Here is a 24,104-nt window from a genome sequence, read left to right as displayed (position 1 = left end):
CTTCCGGATAATGATGACTTCGTGTATTCTAATAATTTCTCGATTTCTTATGCGCATTTATAGATAAACACAATGCCCCAAGTTATGATCGTTTTCATATTAGACGGTGTATAAATTTCGGTAACATCAGAGTGCTGGTATGCTCCGAACCAGGAAGTAAATTTTTTTCTCTCTCTTCTCTTTTTGTTTTTCCTTGCCACGACATTACGAAAAGGTAAAATACGTTGGCGCTAATTGAATAATTGGGTATTAAAACTAAATTGCGAATAATCGTAACTGCGAATAATATTCGAACTTCCGGCCCACGAACGTCCGGGCACGTGAGAGCGAAGAAACGGCCTGTGTGGTTGTTGTTTGTTGCTCGCGGTTTCAATATTTATTTATTTATTTATTTATTATTTTCTTTTATTTTTTTTACGGGCACGTACTGGTAATAAAAATTTGTAGAAATCTGATAAACGCTCAAATGGTTAAAAACTTTATGCCCTGTGCACACACACGTACACATGTACACACACACACACGTACACACAAACACGTGCGTGCACACACACACACACACACACACACACACACACACACACACACACACACACACACACACACACACACACACACACACACACACACACACACACACACACACACATACGTACACACACGTACACACACAGATTGCTGGAATTATAGATATATGAGAATATGGGAAGACAAATTAATAATTGGGTCAAAATGTTAAAGGACGAAGTCACATTAAGTACAAATGTACCTGTTTGCCTGTCCGCAGTGCAGGGGGAGATGGGGTTTTGCAGTCGTTTATTACCATTTCAATTTGTCATCAAATTTTTAATAAACCCAGACTTACAAACAAACACACAAACCTCGTAATAAGTTATGTTCGGGGTAGTTGTGCCACGGACGACGACGGACGACGACGGGCGACGACGGGCGACGACGGGCGACGACGGACGACGACGGACGACGACGGACGACGACGGACGACGACGGACGACGACGGACGACGACGGACGACGACGGACGACGACGGACGATGGACGACGGACGACGGACGACGGACGACGGACGACGGACGACGACGAACACATTTATATCAATAATAAATTTTACATTTGTTTTTTTGCTGTTGTTTTCGTCAAGTTGAGTTTAAGTCCAAAGTGGATTTTGCATTTTGAGATGCTTCATTGCATTTCGTGGTCTGCCGTCGTTCAAGGAAAAGCTCGATTTGTACGTTTTATGTACTGGAGAATTATAAGGAAATCATTCAAACCAAATGGGAATTACCAAACCCAATGATAGAGATCGGTATCTGCACCGCAGGCTGCACACCTGATGCGCTCATTAACCTCCACCATCGAAGATCGGAGGTTACTGTTTTCACCCCTTTCTGTTTGTTTGTGAGTTTGTTTGTGAACAGTATTACGGAAAAACTCCTCGACGGATTTCGACGAAACTTGGTGGGGGGTAAGGTCTGGTCCAAGGATCATGCCATTAGATTTTGGACTTGGTCCAAAATCCAATATGGTGGCCATTTTGAAAAAATATTTGAATTTTTTTTTTTGCATTTCTACATGTTTTAAGTGATTTCCAACTCCCCCCCGCCCCCCAAAAAAAAATTGCTAGAGAAAAAAACATTTTTGAAACTTTTTCAACAAAATTTCGATTTTTTTTTTTTTGCATTTCTACATGTTATAAGTGATTTCCAACAAAAAACATGCCAAAATTATAATTGCGGCTGATTTTGGAACTTCAGGTGGATATACCCACGTAAAATCAATTTCTGTCTCAAGGAATCGAGTTATGACGAATGAATTGAGTATGTAAAAGTTAAAACTAAAAGGGAAAGTTGCAAACTATAACTCTGTGAGCACTGTTGACGTCAAATTGAATGAATAGGATATCAGGTTCACTTGAGTGACCTCGCAGTATTGGCGGCGGAGGTTTTGCACTCTCTGGAGTGCTCCCCCTCTAGTTTGAAATGAGGATTGAAATGCATTTTATTTGATAATATCAGCTGTTGGTTTTGGATTTCAACGGTTACAAGATGTTTCACAGTGGGTTATTACGCACTTTTTTCTTTAACTGGTATGTTTTGTTTAATTCGTTCGTTTTTTAAACTGTGATAACTAACCTAGGCGGTATAGTGCGTCGCAGTATTTGTAGCTGTGTAAATTTTTTTTTCTTGTTACGAGTTAAATCTTCGTAAATATATTTTAAGAACTATTTTATGTAACTTTCTCATATTATAACTGATATAGATATAGTCTGGAAGGTTAAAAAAAACGACTTTGTGAGAGGAAGGCGGAAGTTTTTTTTTTAATTATTATTATTTTTTGGACACGTCTTGCGAACATGGCTGCGCTGAGGGACAGTGTACAAGCTGCAGACGCGTTCAATGATCTTTTGCGAGAAGAGTCCTTCGGAGAATTCGCCGCGGATGGTTTTGACCTCAAGCGGTACGCAAGCCGCTGCGTGGCGACGGCTGCCGTGGGAGAGCAGCTCGGGAGGTTGGCGCAGGGCATTGCCCAACTTGACCGAGCCCTGCAAGCCCAGGTCACGGCTCGGCACGAGGACCTGCTGGTGCAGGCCAACGGTATCGAGTCGTTGGAGGGGGTTCTGCAGATGATGCAGGCCAGAATCCAAGCTTTGCGCACCGCCGTTGATCGGATCCGAACCAAGGTCGTGGAGCCCTACACCAAGCTGCAGGCTCGCACGACGCAGTTGGCCAAGTTGCAGTCTGCGTGTGACCTCTTGCGAAGAATCGTTCGTGTTCTGAGTCTGAGCCGGCGATTGCAGACGCAGCTCCAGGGCGGTTCTCGTGACGTCACGAAGGCGGCCCAATCTCTGGGCGAGCTTGACCATCTTTGCCGGGGTGCAGATCTCACTGGGATCCTTGCAGTGGAGGGGGACCTACTGCTGGTGGCTCGAGCACGGGGAGAGCTCGAGAACCAGGCAAATCGGATGCTCGAGCAAGGTATGGATTCTCAGAACCCAAGCCAGGTGTCTATGGCCCTCCAGGTGTTTTACCATTTGGGGATGCTTGCTGAAGCCGCGCACGGCACGCTGTCCACGATACGTGGCCGACTGCAATCTTCTGCCAAACGAGCCCTCGACGTCAAGGAGCTCACGAAGGCCCAGCTGGTCATGGTGCGTGGTGCAGGGCCCGGACGTGCCGGCAACAGCTTTGGGAGCGCAGTGGCTTTCCGAGCTTCGCTGTGGACCAACTTCGAGTGCCTCATGGATGAGGTGTTTTCATCGTGCTTGCAGGTGTTGCAGCTGCAAAGGGTCTTGCTCCGGAAACGTGACCCTGTGACTCACGTGTGCTTCGCAGAAGAACTGATGAAAAAGGGATTGGTGAACGTGATGGCTGATTTCTGGGAGTTTGTTCAACGGACGCTCAATACTGAGTTGCAACAATCCACCGGATGCTCTCCGCTCTTCCGACAGGCTTGCGAGGGAGAGTTTCCCAAGCTGTTACGGCTCTACGGCGATCTCTGGCGACGTCTACACCTCACAGCATCCGCTCCTGCTCGGACTGGTCTAGCTTCCGATCCTGATTACCCTTTCTCTGATTCCGACGAGTGGAACGTGTTCGGTAATGTCGAGCAGGGCAAAAGTCTCAAAGCGGGACTTAAGCCGTATGAGACTGTATACTTGAATGAGTCTCTGTCACGCTTGTTTGATCCTGTCAACTTGGCCCTGCCATCTGGTGCCGCTTCACCACCCACCACTGATGAAATTGATGGAATCGCTCATGCCATCTCAAGTGAGTTGTCTGTTGCCCTGGTGGATCCAGTGCTAGCACTGGCAGTAGCTAAGAATGTTGCCAAGACTCTTCAGTACTATGCAACGAAGGCCGAGCAATTGTTATCTACCGAGCCAGATGCCAGCCAAGTGATAGGACCGCCAACAGAATGTCAGCGTCGTAATGTGACGGTGGTTAACTCCTTATACCGCTTGCACGGTGCTGTTTCCAAGGTACTTTCTGACTTGACCGATTTGCCCTCTTCTGCTCAGGAATGCATTGTTGAAGCGCTGGAGGGCTTGGTCCAGTTGATGGCTATGGCTCTACATCCTCAACTTCGTTCTGTGGTAGACTCTGTGGAGGCGATCCTTTTTACGATGCACCAGGAAGACTTTTCGTGCAGCAGTGCCGCTCGGGAACCTCCGTGTTCAGGTTACATGCGGGAGTTACAGAACTTTGTGTCCCGTTCCACCACCGATTACTTCTCTCAGTTTGCCTGTCGTACCATGGTAACGAAGGCTTTGGCTCCTTTGGCCTGTCGTGTCCTTGACCTCTTTGTACGATTGGCTTGTCTCATCCGCCCACTGTCTGAAGCAGGAAAGCTGCGGCTCGCTGCAGATTGTGCACAAATGGAGTTGGCGATCACTCCGTATTGCCCTCGTCTCTCCGATCTCGGCCGTCCGTACCGTATGTTGCGTGCCTTCCGACCGCTGCTCTTTCAGACGAGCGAGCATGTTGCTGCGAGTCCGGCCCTGGGTGACCCTATGCCTTACAGCTACGCTCTTCTCCTACTGCTCTCTCGATCACCCCCTGCTCTTAAGTCTCCGCACCAGCGTGCGGACTGGACTGTCAAGCAGTTTTCTCAATGGCTGGACAGCCATTCGTGTGAGCGGGAACGTTTGTTTCTAATTAAAGGTGCTTTTGAGGCGTACGTTCAAAGTGTGCGGACAGCAGGGGGAACGCAATACGCACCGATATACCCCACATTGTTGCAGCTGCTGCAAATGGCACTTGCTGCTCAGCCCTAATGTATTTCAGCAGAGGGGGGGAAAAATGTTGGGGTTGGTACAAATTCTCATACTGGCTTGTTTGTCATTCTCTTCCGAGCACTTGTAATCCCAATTACACCAGCAGACTGCTGGCAAAATGGGCAGAATGGCCTCCTTCTCTCCTCTCCCTCTCCCTTTCTCTTCTTCCTTGTATATCTTTGTATGAGCGCACACTGCTGGTCAGACCGCTAACTTACTGGTTTGTTTTCATGTTTTATTGTTTCTGCGGTTATTGCTTGGGTTTGTCGATTAGGTCGCATGATTTACCACTTGACACAAGTTTTGCATGTAAATGGTTTCTGGAGGAATAATTTGCATTTTATTAAACGAGAACATCAATAGTTTTGAGTGGTATATTTCAACGAAGTATTTTCATTTAATGAAAGCATTTTTGTTTGCCAGTGCATGAGCAGTCTGTGTCCTTCGCAAAGAGTATGCGGGCTATCGCCAGCACTCCGAACAAATTTCAAATTCCTGCCCTAATTGTAGTACTTCGTCGAACGTCCGGCCTAGCGAGCCGGTTTGTGAAAGACTTGGGCCAAAAATTTCCTCTGGCCAACCCCACAATAACCTGGGAATAATTGTGGCCATTAAAGAAAGAAGTGCTTGTGAAGTCAGTACATTTTTCTCCTGACTGTATCATCTTTATTGGACCTCCTGTTGGATTTGTTTTGTGTTTTCAATTTTGATTACATTACTAACTGTAACTGATCGACATGGAAGATTTTCTTTTTAATTGTTATTCAATTATTTCTTCAGTTGTAATCGTTAGAGCATCACCATCACTAAGGTTAATTGTGTTGCACTCTCGGTTTCACTCTCAGCTATTTATCCCGCCCACTGTGAAATGGTGGTTTGACATTGGGTGTCAGAAGTTGGATTTGTCTAAAAAGAGGGCAAAAGAACCTGCTTGTGAAATAAAATTTGGCATCAAGATTATTCATGCCTGTTCTCCTGTCTTTTCAAAAGTGAATGTTGAGCTTTTCAAATGCAGCGTGGGAAGCTGCCGCCGTAAACTGCAGACAGACACACATACAGATGAACACACGCACAAACACCATGATTCGCAATATATAATAGTTGTACGAGGACCAGTCAATAAGTAACCTTAAAATATTTTTCACAAATTTTTTATCGCATGTACGTGTGTAACAACTGTTATTTTTCAACATACTCTCCATTGCGTTCAATGCATTTTTTTTTTTACAGTGCTTTACCAAGGTCTGGATTCCTCGAGGAAAAAAAACATTTTGGCTGCTTGTGTAAGCATTTGTGCATTGCCTCTTGGAGCTCTTCGTCGGATCTGAAAGTGATTCCACCAAGCACCTCTTTAAGTGGCCCAAAGATGGGGTAATCAGAAGGGGCGAGGTCTGGGGAGTAGTCAGGTGGATGAGGAAGACACTCAAAATGTCCTCGATTGTTGCAGCTGTAGCACTTGCAGTATAGGGCTGAGCATTGTCGTGCTGCAACAAAACACCGGTAGTGAGTACTCCACAACTTTCTGATCTGATTGCTGGTTTCAGATGATTTTTCTTTGAGGTCGTCGCATTATGATGTACAGGTGACTGTGGTCCCTCTGGGCATGTAATGCTCTACAAGTGGGCCTCGTCTATCCCAGAAGAGTGTCAGAATCACTTTTCCAGCGGACAGCTGTGTTTATAATTTTTTTTTGGGGCTTCGGTGAAGTTGAATGGCACCACTCTTTGTTTGCCCTCTTCATTTCTGCCTGAAAGTAGTGGACCCAGCTTTCATCCCCAGTCACTACGCGCTGTAAGAAAGCATCACCTTGTGTTTCGGAACATCGCAGAAGTTCTTCACACGTGTCCACTCGCTGTTCTATCAGTTTTGGTGAGTTGTCTCGGCACCCACCTCACAGATACTTTGCGGAATCCCAACAGTCAGCACGTTGTGAATGATATGGTGTGCTGAACCATGGGGCTAATGTTCAATTTTGAGAACACTTCATCCAGTGTAATGCAACGGTTTTCCCTTAGCACGCGCTCAACTCCTGCAACCATTTCTGGTGGGTCGGCTGTGTGAGGCCGGCCCGAGCGAGCAGCGTCTGCCACACTGGACACTCCACTTTTCAACTTTATGTCCCAGTCATACACCTGCTGCAGTGATAAACATGCGTCTCCAATCTCCATATTGCATCTTCATTTTGCGATGGATTTCACTTGGATTCACACCCTCACTTCCCAAGAAACGGATGACAGAACGTTGCTGTTTCCTGGTACATGTTTCTAAGGGAACTGGAACTGCTCTACTGACGTCATATGCTCAATGTTGCCAGATCTAAAACAGGCAAAACATGACTCATCAATTGATTTAACATATGTCAACACCTTACATACATTGCATTCTCGAATTTATATCACCATTTTAAGGTTACTTATTGACTGGCCTTCGTATATTTGTGTGTGCATGGCTAATTCAGCAAAGCTTATTTTTTTTCTTCTTTTTTTTTTTTAAACCAAAGTTTATATGTTAATAGGATGGTGCTATGCAGAGTTAGTGCGTTTACTTTGAACTGACAAATCTGGATTCGATCCCTGAACTGACTATTAAACTGTTGGATTTGTACCTCGTAAGCAAGGCGTTACACCATTAATGGAAGTTAAGCTGGTGTCCCTTCTACTTGTCTCGGTGAACGTTAAAGATCCCACGTTAAAAAAAAAAATTGTGAAGTGTCTGCGAGTTATCGCCAGCATCCTGAACAACGTACAAATCCTGGCCTAAATAAATGTTGGAAAGGCAACGGCGGACCACCATGTGCAATGCTTGCCATATGCTTGCCATATGATTGCTTTGGCTGTACTGAACCTGTTGGTGAAGAAACACAGACAGACACTGAATTGAAAGGCACATTATATTTGTGACTGTGCCATATGGCTCAGACCATGTGATTATGGATGTGGCTGTTATCAGGTGTGCAAAGCAGATTCCAGCTGCCGTTGCTATTGGTTCGTGGTGGAAAGGGTACGAACTGGAGGTTTATTGTACATTTGCACATAATGCTTGGAGAATGGTCTTTGTGCCGGAAATGCCAGGGCAAGGTGATGGATGCAAAAGGCGCAGAAGGCAAGATGTATATAAAGATAATTTGTTATTTTTGTTGTTTCTCACAATGGAAGTTTTATTTATTTATTTATTTATTTTTTCCTCCCTCCCAATCCCCACAATTAACCCTGGTGTTGGCTGAGTGGTTGGCTTTGGGATTTTTGAGTCCTGAGTTCGAGCCCCGTGTACCGTTGATGCAGACTGTCATCCTTCCGAGGTCTGCAAAATGAGTACCGGTGTAAATGGTTGTGTCGGCGTTGTTCTATGCCTCCAACCACAGTGCGGTAATGTTTGTCCTGATGAAGCTGCACTCACATGGAAGGAGGGAATGGAAGTTAAATCTTCCAATTTCTCTCCGTTCACTTCAGGCCAGCCTACGCATTACATCCGCAAACATAGAGGATCTTCAACTCTCCACCATACGCATTCCCCTTCCTTTTCTATTTCCCTCTTTCCCCAACATTCCTCCCTTTTCTTTCATCCTCTCTATGGAGGAGTTTTACATGTACCGCATACCAGTTCAGACGTCACGAGTATCACTGACGTCATCATCTTCATCCCATTCGGGATAAAGGATAATCCTGCAGCTCCTGCTCACTGCGTCCTGTAAACTTTATTTTAATTATTATGCATGCCTGACGGTTCAGGGTAATTTGAAGGGCCGGTATTTTCGGTCCACGTGATGAAATGGGGTCGTGTACGTATTCCTCCGCTGCTTTTAAGTTCCGTAAACCAGTGTTTATTAGCAGAATTTTACTCTCAAAGCGAGAGGGGAATTTTTGTTTGCTTTCCTTCCTCAACAGCTCGTATTGTGAAACAATCATCCTTTTTGAAAGCACAGCATCATCTGAAGTGGGGCGGTGTATGACCGTGGGCCTCATTCACTGTTCCGCTTCAAATGAAGTTGATCATTTCGAAAGTACGACCATCGAACCGAACCTGTACCTGTTTTCCCATCAGGAGTACCGGCTCACCTGTTTTTTTTTTTTTTTTTTTTTTTTTTTTTTTTTTTTCGACTCTTCGTCTCCCTCTCTGCTCAGATGCCGTGAAATCCCAAACACGTGACTTGATTGCTTACGGGGAGCCAACAAAATGTGGGGTTATGTTTCGAATCACCAAGCAAACGGTGCTGGCAGCGTCTTTACTGGTTAGCCTCGTCTTTCTCTTTTTCCAACTTTACTCTTACAAGCTGCACGTTGAGGTGAGTCTCTCCGCTTCAGTTCAGTTCAGATGTATCGTTCGTTTTGCTCGATAGACGAATGAAACCTCGGCAGTGTTTATTTCACCGGTCAAGACGATCATTACTGTTTCGAGCCTGGTGTTGGCTCAGTGGTTAGGGTGGTGGCTTTGGATCCTTGGGTCCTGAGTAGTGGTTAGAGTGGCGGCTTGGGATCCTTGGGTCCTGAGTAGTGGTTAGGGTGGCGGCTTGGGATCCTTGGGTTCTGAGTAGTGGTTAGGGTGGTGGCTTGGGATCCTTGGGTCCTGAGTAGTGGTTAGGGTGGTGGCTTGGGATCCTTGGGTCCTGAGTAGTGGTTAGGGTGGTGGCTTGGGATCCTTGGGTCCTGAGTAGTGGTTAGGGTGGTGGCTTGGGATCCTTGGGTCCTGAGTAGTGGTTAGAGTGGCGGCTTGGAATCCTTGGATCCTGAGTAGTGGTTAGGGTGGTGGCTTGGGATCCTAGGGTCCTGAGTAGTGGTTAGGGTGGCGGCTTGGGATCCTTGGGTCCTGAATTGAAGCCCCATCGGCTGCTGAATTAATACACCAGGATGTTGACTCAGCCTGTCATTCGTCCGAGGTTGGCAAAATGAGTACCAGTTTCAGTGTGTGTACTGGTAGAGGGGCACTGCATCAGCGACAGTCGCGCTTCAAGAAATGATAGCTACCCTGGCAGCTAAGCTGCCATACGACCACCATTACTGTTTCTATGTCAGTATTTCTGTTTGATTTGGAGACGCACTGTATTGTCATATCTCTAGGGGAACTACTCGGATGACGGAATGGCATATGAATATTATTTTAGGAAAGGGGGAAGGGGGATTGGGGAGGTCACCTTCAGATAATTGAATTCGATGACCTTATCTGATCTGTCTATCAGTCTCCTTTTTCGACTTCTCCGCCCAAACCGCTGGGCCGATCCGGTTGAAATTTTGCAGAAATGTTCCTCTCCTCGCTGGTAATGGGAATTGCAAAGCTCTTTCCGGTCACATGACTTTAAGTGGGTCAACCTGGCTGGTTTAGTCAATTTTGGAGAAAATCATGTAAATTCCTTCAAAAATCTTCTCCAGACCCACCAGTCGGAATCCTACCAAATTTAGGTGATAACATTAGGACACGGTCCTCATGTGAAATTCTGGAGGCTATGCTGATCTCGAGACCGGAAGTGTCAAAATGGCGGTCACACAAATTCCAACATCTTCTCGAGACCCACCAGTCAGAGTGCTACCAAATTTGGGTTGCAACATTAGGCTAGGGTAGGGATGTTAATTATATTGCGAAAGTCACACAGATAACGTGACCGGAAGTGTGCAAAAAAAAAAAAAGGAATTTTTTTGGTGGGGAAATTGTGTAAATTCTTTCAAAAATCTTCCTCACCAGACCCACCAGTCAGAATTCTACCAAATTTGGGTTACAACATTATGCCAGGGCCCAGATAAGCTGCAGGTCCATTGGTGCTTTTTAATTTTGTTGTGTTTTAGCACCACGAGAGCTACTTTATTGTGATTTAGTTCACTAAATTCAAGGTCAAAAGGTCAACAACATTGTCAAATACTTAAAATCCTCAATTTTCATCCGATTGATTAGAAATTTGAACAGGATTTGCATATCAGGTCACTGAATCCAACCACCAATTGCTTTTGAGGTCAACAAAGGCCAAAAGGTCAAAATAGGCCAAGGGTAAACAACTTTGGTGAGATTTTTATAATCCTCAATTTTTGTCCGATTAATTTGAAATTTGAAGATGATTTATATTTCAGGGCACTGAATTCAACCACCAATGATTTTTGAGGTCAACAACTTGGGTGGAATTTCTAAAATCCTCAATTTTCATCCCATTGACTTAGAATTTGAAAAGGATTTGTATACCAGGTCACTGAATTCAACGAACCAGTATTTTGGGTCAAATTTGTTTTATGGATTTTGCATGCATCTTGCTATTCACGACATCTTTCATGTTTGTGTGTTTGTTTATGCATTCGGACTCTGCAGGAACCAGTCAAACCAAACTTTGCATTGGTTCCTCTTTTGTCCATCTGAAGGTTGAGGGCTATGTTAGGAGAAAAAAAATTTGAAAAAAATTAAAATAAGATAATTGCCCTTCAAGGCCTCAATCAATTCTTGTATTTTTACACTGCCTTGATTTTCCCCAGAGCAATTGAGTAATATGTTTTGTGATTTGGTGTATATATAAAAAATATAAATATGAATTTAAAAAAAAAGGGAAAGTGGTCCAAGTGCATTTTGCATCACCTGAGATCGGTAATTCATACCAAACATATATGACCAAAATTCCCCAATTTGTTATGCAGGAAATATTTAAAACCATATTTCATTTAATTTTCCTGGGCAACCCTGGACTTCAGTACTTCAGCTACTTCACTATATTTATATGTTTTCTTTGATGTATCTGCAAAATAATGAATGAAATGAAAATGAAGGACGCTTGTCAGATCATTGTCGTTCCTGGGTTTGATAAATAAATCGTACTTTTTTTTTTTCTTTTCTTTTTTTTTGAATACCTTGTCGAAGCTCATACAAGAGCTAACACACAACGCGCAGCAAAGGGGTCATGAGACGAGGGACAGGAGTGGGAAGGACAAAACAGTGGGGAACAGAGACATTAGGAGATCTGTGGAAGGGAGAGAGATGGGGTGGGGAATATGAGGAATACAAGATGGACATTACAGGGAATTTCATGAAGGAAAGCAGGGAATTTGAAGGAAGTGGGCTTGGGTGGATTATCGGGGGGTAGAAAAGATCGAGGATTTGGATGAGGGATGATAGGTGGTGGTGAACAGCTGTTATGAAGGCCTGGAGGGAAGAATAGGATTGAATAGAGTGAGGGAGTTTATTCCAAAGGTGGGAAAAAGAGGAATGAAAGAGTGAAGGTGAGCAGTGATTCGTGATTTTGGTAGTTTTACCAGAAAGGGGTTGTTGGTGGACCTTGAGCGCCCTGCGGAAATGTGGTGGGGACAAATCGCAGAGAGAGCAGGGGGGGGGGCAAGGTTGGAGAGGAGACTGTAGAAGACAGAAAGACCACCGACCTACCTGCAGTGAGAGAGGGAGAGGCCCAAAGACTCAGCCTCATTGCGGGAGATTCCATTGAACCGAAATGCCTTGGTTTCCACAGCGTGAAGCCAAGAAAGGTGGGAGGCAGGAGCACCAGCCCCGAGGGGAGAGCAGTACTCCATCAGGCTGCAGACGAAAGCTTTGTAAGTGGTCAGGAGCTCAGGTGGGCCGAGGAAGGACTTTACACGACGGAGGATTCCCAGTCGGCGACTGGCTTTTGAGGGGAGGTTGGTAATGTGGCTTTCCCAGGAAAGGTCATGGCAGGTGATGAGACCCAGAAGCTTGAAAGAAAGGACTTCTTCCAGAGAATTGTTGAGAAAGTGGATGGGGGTGGGGGGGGGGTTCTAAACGGTCCTTTCAGAGAGACATAGTGAGAGTGTGAGATTTGTCTGGATTGAAAGACATGTTCCACATGTTGGACCAGTTTGTGATTTTACCCAGATCTGCAGAGAGCGAAGAAGCTGCTGCTTGCCTGTCTGAGGGATGACAGATGGTATGGCAGAGGGTGGGAGTCATCAGCAAAGACATATAGAGGATTTTCCAGAGAGTCAGAGAGATCATTGATGAAAACCAGAAAAAGAACAGGTCCCAAAACGTTACCTTGAGGAACTCCAGCCTGGACAGGAAGAGGGGATGAAAGAATTCCATTTAGGGCCACACTTTGACTGCGACAGGAGAGGAAGTCTGCGAGCCATGAGTAGAGATGGCCTTGGATACCATAGGAAGAGAGTTTGGTGAGTAGAGCAGGGTGCCAGACTGTGTCAAAAGCTCGGGATATGGCTCTGATTTCAAGTCCACCATTGAGGACCTCCATCAATTGTTGGGAGAGCAGAAGCAGCATATATATGAGAAGATGGAAGTTGGTCCATGTTTTTGGATAGTGAGGTGTAGATGGAGTCATCATTGTTTGGTGGACGGTACAGTACACATATCAACATGAGGTGGGAGTGTATGGGAAGCCATAGCCAGAGGTATTCCTGGTGGTGTGGGGGAGTGAGGGCAGTGCATGGAGAGTGAGGAATAGAGTCTTTGATGAACAGAGCAACTTCTCCACCAGGACGAGGCTCAGGTCTGTCATACCGGAGGAGGGAGTAACCAGGGAGAGATACTTGGGAGTCAGACACGTCTTGGGGGAGGAAACTTTCTGTTCGGCAGATTATGTCTGGTTTGTCAGTGGCAACCTGTATGGAAAGATCTGTAAGGTTTGAGTGAAGGCCCCAGAAATTTGAGGTCCACACTGTTAATGAAGAGGGAGGGGGAGGAGGCTTTGGGTGCAGGGGGTGGGAGGGGAGGGGGAGGGTCGGACAAGGGATGAGCGGGGGAGGTAAGGAGGGTTGTTGAAAGAGTGGGGGATTGCAGAATAACTAGGGGAGGGGGCCAGATGAGGAAGAGAAAAGGCCCTGTGGTGCTGGGGGAGAGGGGGGGACAAGAGAGGGGGCAGAAGGCAGTTGAGGATTTGAAGAGGTGGAGTGAAGAGATTGAGGTGAGAGGGCAGTGGAAGGAGGCAGCTTTGTGGATGAGAGGGGGGGGCAACTTTGAGAAGGGTGAGTGAGGTGGGTGAATGGTGGGAGAAAGGTGACGGGGGAGTTTTTGAGAGAGGTGAGAGGGAGGCTTGGAGGGAGAAGAGTGTGATTGTTGCTTTGAGAGTGAGGGGTGAGAGGGGTGAGTTGGCACTGTAATTGGAAAAAAAAGAATGGTTGATGGAAAGCGAACATTCTTCGCAAACTGGGTTTTTTAAGTTGTGCTGTTCAACCTTCTTGCTGGTTGTTCCATGTGCGTTAACTCATTCTTGCTGTTTGTCTCATAGGTGGTGGAAAAAGCATCTCCATCTCTTTCTTCAAGTGCTGAATGGGTAATGGTCTTTCACACTGAACAAATGACACTACTACCAGCAATGTATAGTGCGTTTTCATCTTCCAGATGCCACTGTAATCTTGTACTGTAAAAGTGAATTTGTATACTGTATTGAAATATTTGTTTTACTTGTTTATGTTGCTAAAACTACTTAACCAAATTTTGCATGTTGCCTCAGTGTACACCCCAATTATGGTTTCTGCCTGGGTGGCATATCTGAGCAATGGAAAGACCCCAATTCTCTCTGTAAATATGTATCATGTAGTGCCACCTGGTCGTCACCAGTATTAAATATCATCATCTTGTGTAAAGAAAGTTTAAACGACGTCAGGTTGGAATGGCACTTGGAAGGGTGTATACCTCCACAAAGCTAAACGGTACACGTTTTGTACCCCACTGATGTGCCGCATCTGGATCCGGACCTGAAACAAAATCTAATCCGCATGTTCTTGTCACCAAACCAACTTATCCACCAAGTTTTGTGATTAACTGTCCAAAACTTTTTGAAATATTGTGCGATACAGTATGTTTTGGACTCATTTCTCAATGATGAAGAAATAATTTGGAGGATTAAAGAATCCGAATCATCACCAAAATCGAATCTCTTCATTCTTGTCACACACAACTATCCTGTCCAGAAAATTTAATCCGAATGTCCGTAAATTTGAGACATCCTGCTCACAAACAAACAGACTTCCGGTTCTGGGTTTGCAGCAATGGCAGGTTCTCTCAGGGGTCTCTGCCGACTTTCTCAAGGTTAAGTTTCTGGTCGTTATTTGTCCCGTTTTAACTGTCTATTTTCTCACCTACATGTTACTGTGTGTTCCTAGTTCGGTTTTGTTTCAAAAATCGTGCTATTTTGTGAGTTTTCGTCCACCTTGCCTTACCGGGTTCTTTGAGGCCTACCCATCCTTCCCCTCCAGGTGTACGATCGTTTTTATTTGTATTCTCTCATTACCTTCAATTCTTATTTTCCACACTTTCCCAACGCCTCCCCCCCTGCCATCCCTCCCAACTAAACACTCTGTTTCTTCTCTTAAATTTTAATGGGGGGGGGGGAACAACAAAACTACCTTCCTCCCTCCAGACCCATGAGTCCTGATCATCCTTCTTCTTCCTCTTCTTCTTCCTCCTTCTGCCAGCACACCATCTTTCTTCTACTTGAGCTGACCCTCTCTCACCATTACCTTCACAATTACTTCCTACACCCTTCTATTCCCGAATCTTACCTAATCTTCAAAAATCCATCAAAAAATAATTATTTCCTTGTATCCTTTCTATATATAAACCTCCTGTAATCACGTGTCTCTCTATCCTCTTCCTGGTACTTTTCATCGACCCAGCAGCTTCACTCTGCGTTTACAGTTCCAAATTCACCATACACCTCCACGATTTTACTTCAACCTTCCCTTTCCCGAATCCGACGCAAAACCTTATTTGAAATAAATAAATCCACTTTTGACAATACACCTCCCATAGCCACTGGCTTCTCCCGTAACTACGTGATATGTTTCCAGCCCCTGCGTTTACCGATTCAGATTCATCATTCACCTCACGATTTTTTTCTACAAACTCTCCATTACCTAATCTGATGAAAACTCTCTAAGTTTTAAAATGTGATGAAAACTCTCTCTAAAAAAAATAAGAATAATAACAATGATAATAACAATCATTTAAATGATCTGTTGTACAATCTACATCGTCAAATACCGCTCGTGAATCATCGTCATCTTCAGACTTGTATGCAATGCAAACAATGCCTGCTCTCTTGCTTATCTACTCATTCCTCAATTGCTCTCTTTTGTGATACTCAATTGCTCTCTTATAATGCTTCATCTTCCTCTTTCACACGTGTGGTTCTCATTACTGTATCATAATGCACTACTCTTTTTCTATTTCAACAGACTGCATTCAATTCGACCTTTCCTTCATACCTTGCCTAAAAAATCCAACTGTTACAGCGTTTCTTCACTCCATTCTCTTGATTCGTCTTTATTGCATCCATCAATAAATGTCTTTAATCGCATTTCTGACGTAAAAATTAAACAAAACCCAGTTTGCAATGAATTTTTGCTTTCCATCAACCATTCCTTTTTTCCAACTTCAGTGCCAACTCACCCCTCTCACCCCTCCCTCTCAAAGCGACCATCACACTCTTCTCCCTCCAAGCTTCCCTCTCACCTTTCTCAAAAACTCCCCCCTCACCTTTCTCCCTCAACTCTCCCCACTCACCGTTCTCCCACCATTCACCCTCCTCACTCACCCTTCTTCCACCATTCACCCTCCTCACTCACCCTTCTCAAAGTTGCCCCCCCCCCTTTCACATCCACAAAGCTCCCACCTTCCCCTGCCCACTCACCTTCATCTCATCACTCCACCTCCTCAAATCCTCAACTGCCTTCTGCCGCTTCTCTTGCCCCCCCCTCCCCCTTTCCCCCAGCACCACAGAGCCTTTTCTCATCCTCATATGGCCCCCTCCCTGAGCTATTCTGCAAAATCCCCCACACTCTTTCAACAACTCTCCTTACCTCCCCCTCCTCCCTTGTCCTACCCTCCCCCTCCCTCCCATCCCCTGCACCTAAAGCCTCCTCTTCTGCCTCTTCATTAACAGTGTGGACCTCAAATATCCGGGGTCATCGCTCAAACCTCACAGATCTTTCCAAACAGGTTGCCACTGACAAACCAAATATAATCTGCCAAACAGAAACTTTCCTCCCCCAAAGTGTCTATCCTCTGGTTTGACAGACCTGAGCCGCGTCCTGGTGGAGGAGTTGCTCTCTTCATCGAAGACTCTATTCCTCACTCTCCATGCACTGTCCTCACTCCCCGACACCCCCAGAAATACTTCTGGCTTCAGCTTCCCCTCCACTCCCACCTTGTGTTGAAATGTATTACTGGTGTGGGTACCTCACTCACCTGTCATGGCACTTCTGCAAAAGACTTCTGCAACTCATTGGGACTGACTCGGTCAACTTCCCCACCCGGATCTCAACCAATGGTACTCTATCTCTTCTGGATCGGATTTTGACAAATTTCCCTGAAAATATCTGCTGTTCTTCCTCTGCTCCAGTTGGTTCTTCTGACCATGTCCTTGTAAAAGTGGACATCTCCGGCTGTTATCAGAGAACCACCTCAGCGCCGTCGAGTCTGGCATTTCACTCAGGCCGACTGGCAGGTTTCCAAGCAGCCATCAAACTTCTAGACTGGTCTCCCATCGCTACTTTCTCCAACATCAACTCATCTTGGGAATTCTTTCATAGAAATTTGCTCTCCCTCATGCACAGATTTATCCCCTCTCGATTTCAGTTGGCCTACCCATCCTCCCGCCCATAGTTCACTGAAGTTTGTGGTGAGGCAGTTGTCCTGAAACAACTTGCCTTTGCCTCATGGAAAGCAAACCCAACTGAGGGTAATCTCAGTTCCTTCCATAAAGCTCGGAACAAGTGTGTATCTCCCCTCAGGAGAGCCAGGAAACAACATTTTTCTCATCTCAAGTCTGAACTCTCAAACTTCTCTCCCTCCTCTAAATCCTGGTGGCGTCTAATCAAATCTGTTTCTGGTGGATGTTCCCCTCCATCCCCTCCCTCACCTTAAATGGCCGCATTGCTGATACCGCACGTGAAAAGGCTGAATGCCTAAACTCGGTGTTTGCGTCAAAATCTTGTATCCGAAACCCATCGCTTTCTGTGCCTACCTTACCCAGTCGCACCCAACTGTCCCTGGACTCTGTCCTTTTCTTCTGACAAAGTGGAAGGCATGCTGCCAAACCTCGACTCAGATTCTGCAACTGGTCTCGACAGCATCAGCCCACGTGTCTGATAAACCTGCTCCTCTGCCCTTGCTCACCCTCTCTCTGTTCTATTCACCCTCTCATTTGCTCAAGGTCATCTGCCATCTGCTTGGAAATCATCAAACATAACGACCCTGCACAAAAAGGTGCAAAAACAGATCCCTGCAACTACAGACTAATCAGCCTTCTCCCAATCATCAGCAAGGTTATGGAATCCATCATCGCTTCAGACATTAAATCCTTCCTCTTCTCCAATGGCTTGATTTCCGATCATCAATTTGGTTTCAGACCAGGTCACTCTACCTGGATATGCTGCTTCTGCTCTCCCAATAATGGATGGAGGTACTCGATGCCGGACATGAAATCAGAGCCATATTCTGAGACATATTGTGTGCTTTTGACATCCTGCCCTGCTCACCAAACTTTCTTCCTATGGTATCCAAGGTCATCTCCACTCGTGGCTCGTAGACTTCCTCTCCTGTCGCAATCAACGTGTGGCCCTAAATGGAGTTCTTTCATCCCCTTTTCCTGTTCAGACTGGAGTTCCTCAAGGCAGTGTTCTGGGCCCTGTTCTTTTTCTGGTTTTCATCATTGATCTCTCTGACTTTCTGGAAAATCCTCCTTATCTCTTTGCTGATGACTCCACCCTCTGCCGAACCATCTGACATCCCTCAGACCGGCAAGCAACAGCTTCTTCGCTCTCTGCAGATCTGGGTAAAATCACAAACTAGTCCAACACGTGGAACATGTCTTTCAATCCTGACACATCTCACACTCTCACTATGTCTCTCCGAAAGGACTGTTTGGAACCTCCCCCCCCATCTACTTTCTCAACAATCCTCTGGAAGAAGTCCTTTCATTCAAGCTTCTGGGTCTCACTATGTGCCATTATCTTTCCTGGGATAGCCACATTTCCAACCTGGCCTCCAAGCCAGTCTCCGACTGGGAATCCTCCGTCGTGCAAAGTCCTTCCTTGGCCCACCTGAGCTCCTGAACACATACAAAGCTTTCGTCTGCAGCCTGCTGAAGTACTGCTCTCCCCTCTGGGCTGATGCTCCTGCCTCTCACCTTTCTCTGCTTCACGCTGTAGAAACCAATGCATTTCGGATCATTGGTATCTCCCGCGGTGAGGCTGAATTTTTGGGCCACTCACTTTCTCACCGCAGGCAGGAAGGTGGTCTTTCTGTTTTCTACCGTCTCCTGTCCGTTCTCGCCATTCCCCCCCCCACCTGCTCTGTCTGCGATTTGTCCCCACCATAATTCCGCAGGGCACTCAAGGTCCGCCAACAACCCCCTTCTGGTAAAACTACCAAAATCACGAATCACTGCTCACCTTCACTCTTTCATTCCTCTTTTTCCCCGCCTTTGGAATAAAGTCCCTCACTCTGTTCAATCTCATTCTTCCCTCCAGGCCTTCAAAAGTGCTGTTCACCACCACCTCTTATCATCCCCCATCCGAATCCTCGATCTTTTCTACCCCCTTAATCCACCCCAAATCCACCAACTTCAAATTCCCTGCTTTCTTTCCTGAAAGTCCCTGTAATGTCCATCTTGTTTCACCCATGTTCTCCACCCCATCCCTCTCCCTTCCACAGATCTCTTAACGTCTCTGTTCCCTGCTGTTTTGTCCTTCCCTCTCCCTCCCCTCTTGTCTCGTGCCCTCCTTGCTGTGTGTTGTGTGTTAGCTCTCATACGAGCCTCGACAAGGTATACAAAAAAAGACGGACAAAGAAACGGGGGTGAATACTTCCATGACCTCCATCCACCTTCGGTGCCAGAAGTAATAACATTCCCTTCTGTATTTGTGCTGAATTATTTTGTTTTTGTTATTTTGACCTTTTTTTTGCAGTTTTACAAACGAATAGCAAGGATATCTTAAACTTTTTAATGGCTTCTATGTCTCTTCACTTTGTCTTCACACCTGACGTGCATGTTGCATCACAGCAGGTGTTGTAATGTATTTGCTAAGTAGATGTACCTGTCGTTTCAGAAGATGAGTTTGAAGGTGCTTTTGAACTTGTTTGGATGCTCTTCAATTTGCCATAATCTACGTCGATATTTCCGGGGGTGCCTTTCCTCTCAATATTTTGAATTTTTCTCCCCCTCCCCATCTTTGATTTTTTTGGGGGGGTTTTTTTAGGGCTATTTTGGAGCATTCAAGGTCAAATTCGCCTGCCGCCACCTCTGTGTATTTTGAGACCTGCCCTGCTCTGTTTTGTCCCTCTGCCATGATATTGGTGTATTTTTGTCCTTTCCACTGTGTTTATATTGTATTTGTGGCTTTGTTTGTCTATTTGTGAAGTAATCTTGGTTAACAAAAAGTCTTCAAATAACTACCTCTTCATTGGGTGATCCAACTTCTCTCCTCTATGGAGCAGTATACTAATTGTCATACTATTTGGGAGTCATTGCTTGAAACATGGCCATTTATTCTTACCTGTAGAAGTTCACAGTAAACCATCACAGCAGCTTCCTTGAACCTGAACCCGCAGCTCTCAATAGCTGCATTCCTTCGTGCAGTCCACTCTGCTGGTTCCCCTCCAGTTTTTCTCCTCGAACCCGCGATGCTGAGATGTCTGGCTGCAACTCATCATGTCTCGTCTCCTTGGTGCCTCTGTTTCTGCAGCCCTCGTGCCTCCACAGCATTTGGACTACTCGCTTCCCATTGGCCAGATCCAGTAAGGTTGTTGTGTTCTGTTTGCTTTATTGTTTGGATTCTGATTGAATATACTGGGATGAGCTAGAAAACAAATAATTGGACAAATTCAAGTGGGCAATTTTTTTTTTAAATGTGACAAAAGAGTACATACGCTATCAAACGTTGGCATTGAGTAATTTATGAGGAGATGGTGAAGTCCCGTCCACGGATTAACTACCAAACCCATGTGACATAATTTGAAATTGTTGATATTCTGATCCTCCTTTGATTTGATTTTTATCCTTTTTGTAGTTTTCCTGCTCCCATTATTAGTTTTGCTCATACATTTCCTCTCTCCTCTTTCTGTTCCACAGCAACCATTGCTCAATTCTGCTCGCAACTTTGGCTTCCGGACACAGGTTATCTGGGGTGCAGATCCTCGGCTGCAAGCAATGGGGGGCTTAGGAGATCCAGTGGGAGATGAGAGCAGGAGGATGCATGTTGCTGGACAACGGGTTCCTCTTCACCTGTTGCTGCGTCCCAAAGCTGGACCGATAGTGCATGTGGTGCTGATGTTTGAGAGAGGTGGTGGCCGGCAATGGGTCATTAATATGGACCAAGGCATCAAAGCATTAGAGCATAAATATGGCTGGGGAAAAATGTCAAGGGAGCTGGGCCAAGCAGAAAAAAAGAATGACACGCTGGACAGGAGACTGAAGATGACATTGTGGGATCGAATGGGAAAAGGTGATGAGAAAGAATCAGAGTGGGTTGACAAACAGGCAAGTAGTGATCACAGAAATATGGAGGTAGAAAAAGTAGTACAAAGGACTGATGGCTGGACAGCCGGAGGTCCACTGGAACCATACCTTTGGTTCGGGGCACTTCGATTATCTCTTCATGACGATAGGAACTTCACTGCATATAAAGCACTCCATCTCGGCCGTTATCCAGGAGCAATGTTGCGGTGAGCTGTCTCTCTCCAACATTTCACCACTTTTACTATTTTCTTTAAATTATCATCAGTTGGACTTCCCTTGAATGAGTGCACTGTCTACCATAATTTATCATTCTTCATTTTTTGTTACTTGTGAAAATCGAAGATTTTTCAAGTATATTGGTTGGTCTTGTGCATTATTCTGTCTATGTCTGTCTGTCTGTCTTTGTACGTATGTCAGTCACCTATAGGTCACAATTTTAAAGGGATCTTCACAAACTTCACCACCTGATTGAGTTTGTCATAAGCCTATTGTTTTTGAAGTCAGAAGGTTAACATAGGCCAAAGGTCAACAACTTTGTCAAATTCCTAAAATCCTCAATTTTCATCCGATTGACTTGAAATTTGAACAGGATTTCGTCGTCATTTACAGGATATTTCGTCATTTAATTCAACCACCAATTATTTTTAAGGTCAAATTTGTTTAACGGATTTCACAAGTGTCCGTGCTCTGCACGACGTCATTCTTGCTTTTTTGGGGTGGTGTTGGAGGGAGGGGGGGTTTAGGTATTTATTTATTATTTATATATTTTGCATCCTGCTTATTTCAGGCCAGCTGTGCAGAGAACTACTGTCAACAGCCTTTCACTTCTGGCTCCCACTCATCCTCAAGCCACCAGGGTATCCCTCAAGGCTCCTCGATTTGTGGAGTGTAATTGGCGAGCAGCAAATGAGTACTCTCAGGTTGACATTGCGTGTCATATTGTGTTGTATTTCTTGTTTTTTATTTTTTTTTTAATCACACAATTGTGAGTTGTAACAGTTGGGAATAGATTCTTGCACCCCTTTCCATTTTTGAACCTCGAAGGAAACAATGAAGAAGTATCCAAAATGATTCTGGAACCACACACTCATGTGCATGTCACCATGCTCATCTTTAGTTTTTGAGAACAGATTGTGATGTGACATGTTTTCCTCCTGACTGCTCTTCTATATTTGACCGTTTGGATAATTATAATTAATGTCATGTCATAGTCAAGATGAGATAGATGATCAGAGCCAGAAATTTGGTCATGGTACTGTCGTGGAATTTTGTTCTTGCATTTTAATTGACTCTGTTTTAAATCCTGTTACTCAAATGAAAGCCACAATTAATTTCACTGTCCACAACCAAAGTACTGTTGAACAGAAAATCTTTATTTTAACCTCGTACCACGGAGTCCAAACCACTGAGATGGTAAACATCTGCAATGATTTGCGCTAAACTAAGTTTACATTTTTCTGACATTTCTATGCTTTCGTTGGGAGTGGAGGGGGCTGGGAGAACAAGCAAATGAGAGAACATCGTGACTTTCGGCTGGCCTTGGTGAGAATCAAACAAAATAACTAAGAGCAGACGATTAAAAGGAGTACAGGATAACAAGTGGGTTATAGGTTTAAGTCAGAATGTGATTATATATTTTGATAGAAATGAATCGAAAAGGCAGTGAGTACATGAGTGAAACCAATGAGTACAGTACCAAGTAAAAGGCAACTTGTTTTAAAAGGAATATTCCCCATCATTACATTATGATTACATCATTACAGGAATTACAGTGCTGGCCAGCCAGAAATTTGGACATGGTACCATTACATGAGGTGTACTCCTTGAAGTAAACTGTTGGATCAAACCACATTGTGTACAATTAAGTCATTTTGGTGGTTATTAGTCTTGCCCTGAAGGGGATGCGAGAATCTTGCAATGTGTCTGTATGTGTGTCCACGACTATATATTTTCACTTTAAAAATGGTTTTCTTTGTAACTGCTTGTCTGATCGATGTGAAACTTTAAGCATAGGAGGGACTTCGCATGGAGAATATTTTAATGATAACTCTAATGTCATAGTTCACATGGTATGGTAGCCATGTTGGATTAAAGGAAAAGCTTTTGACATTTTATCTGAAACCACTCAACGAAAAAATTGAAACTTTGCATGTGCCATCAACTCTTCATGAGGTATTTAGGGTGATAACGATGATGTCATCCTTCAAATAATGTTCTCGCCATAATTGGTTGAATTGAAATCCTTATCTGAAAAATCTGAAACTTCATATATCTGATATATGACCAGATGTGGGTGAAGAATTAAATTTATGATGTTCATAAACCCATGCCAATAAACTTTGTGACATAATAGGGTGCATGGATGATAAAGGTATCTGGGCCATAATAGTAGTGTGTTCAATTAACGATTGTATTTTTGTTTAGAATCAATGTGCAAGGCGAGACTGCGCTCTATGAGTGACATTCTAGTTTGTATTGTAATTGTAGTTACTTGTTTATCTGACCTCTTCTAGGCTTTCCCCCAGAATTTCTCCCCATCTGTGCTCGAGTTCCGCAGAATGGCCCTCGCCTTGCTCCTCACTGCCTCACTTGCACTGCAGCCCCTTGGCATCCCCTTCTGGCTGAGTAGTGGAACGTGTCTTGGTGAGCTTTGCCATTGCTGTCCTCTTTTATTGTAGAGAATCTGTTCCTGTGTCATGTATGCTCGAAGAGGTTGGTGTCTTAAGCAGTATCATAAAGATGTCTCAATGACAACCTAACCCATCTCACCATCCATTATACTGTTTACCTCATTGGAGATTAGATGCTGCTCAGTCTTATTGAATGGGGACAGGAAAGTGATTTGGAAGTTTTGGAAGTCATAGAAATCATTTTAAACCCCTAATTAGTGTCAAAAGGGACGCTT

General features: G+C 44.8%; 2 protein-coding genes across 4 annotated transcripts in view; both read left to right on the top strand.

The window, feature by feature from the left end:
• Nucleotides 1–2,334: 2,334 nt before the first annotated feature.
• Nucleotides 2,335–5,751, top strand: COG5 (component of oligomeric golgi complex 5). The gene has a single exon (XM_085877914.1). The coding sequence runs from the start codon at nt 2,371–2,373 to the stop codon at nt 4,789–4,791; it is 2,421 nt and encodes an 806-aa protein (XP_085734040.1). The 5' UTR covers nt 2,335–2,370; the 3' UTR covers nt 4,792–5,751.
• Nucleotides 5,752–8,884: 3,133 nt separating this feature from the next.
• The window catches only part of FKTN (fukutin), a 40,464-nt gene continuing 25,244 nt past the window's right edge, over nt 8,885–24,104 (top strand). Inside the window, exons 1-6 of one of the 3 annotated variants that reach the window (XM_085877917.1) lie at nt 8,885–9,073; nt 13,964–14,008; nt 20,244–20,478; nt 20,813–21,405; nt 21,987–22,119; nt 23,713–23,842. In XM_085877917.1, coding sequence (XP_085734043.1) covers nt 20,365–20,478; nt 20,813–21,405; nt 21,987–22,119; nt 23,713–23,842 — 970 coding nt within the window. In that variant the 5' untranslated portion in view covers nt 8,885–9,073; nt 13,964–14,008; nt 20,244–20,364. The remainder of the gene's footprint in view (nt 9,074–13,963; nt 14,009–20,243; nt 20,479–20,812; nt 21,406–21,986; nt 22,120–23,712; nt 23,843–24,104) is intronic. The other 2 variants (XM_085877916.1, XM_085877915.1) reach the window with 2 other exon arrangements.

Source organism: Eptatretus burgeri, chromosome 4, assembly GCF_056783735.1.
Source record: "Eptatretus burgeri isolate ZD-2024b chromosome 4, Ebu_testis_v1, whole genome shotgun sequence".
In the NCBI taxonomy this organism is placed as follows: domain Eukaryota; kingdom Metazoa; phylum Chordata; class Myxini; order Myxiniformes; family Myxinidae; genus Eptatretus; species Eptatretus burgeri.
The sequence above is the reverse complement of the archived record's forward strand: the minus strand, read 5'-3'. Positions and strand labels throughout refer to the sequence as shown.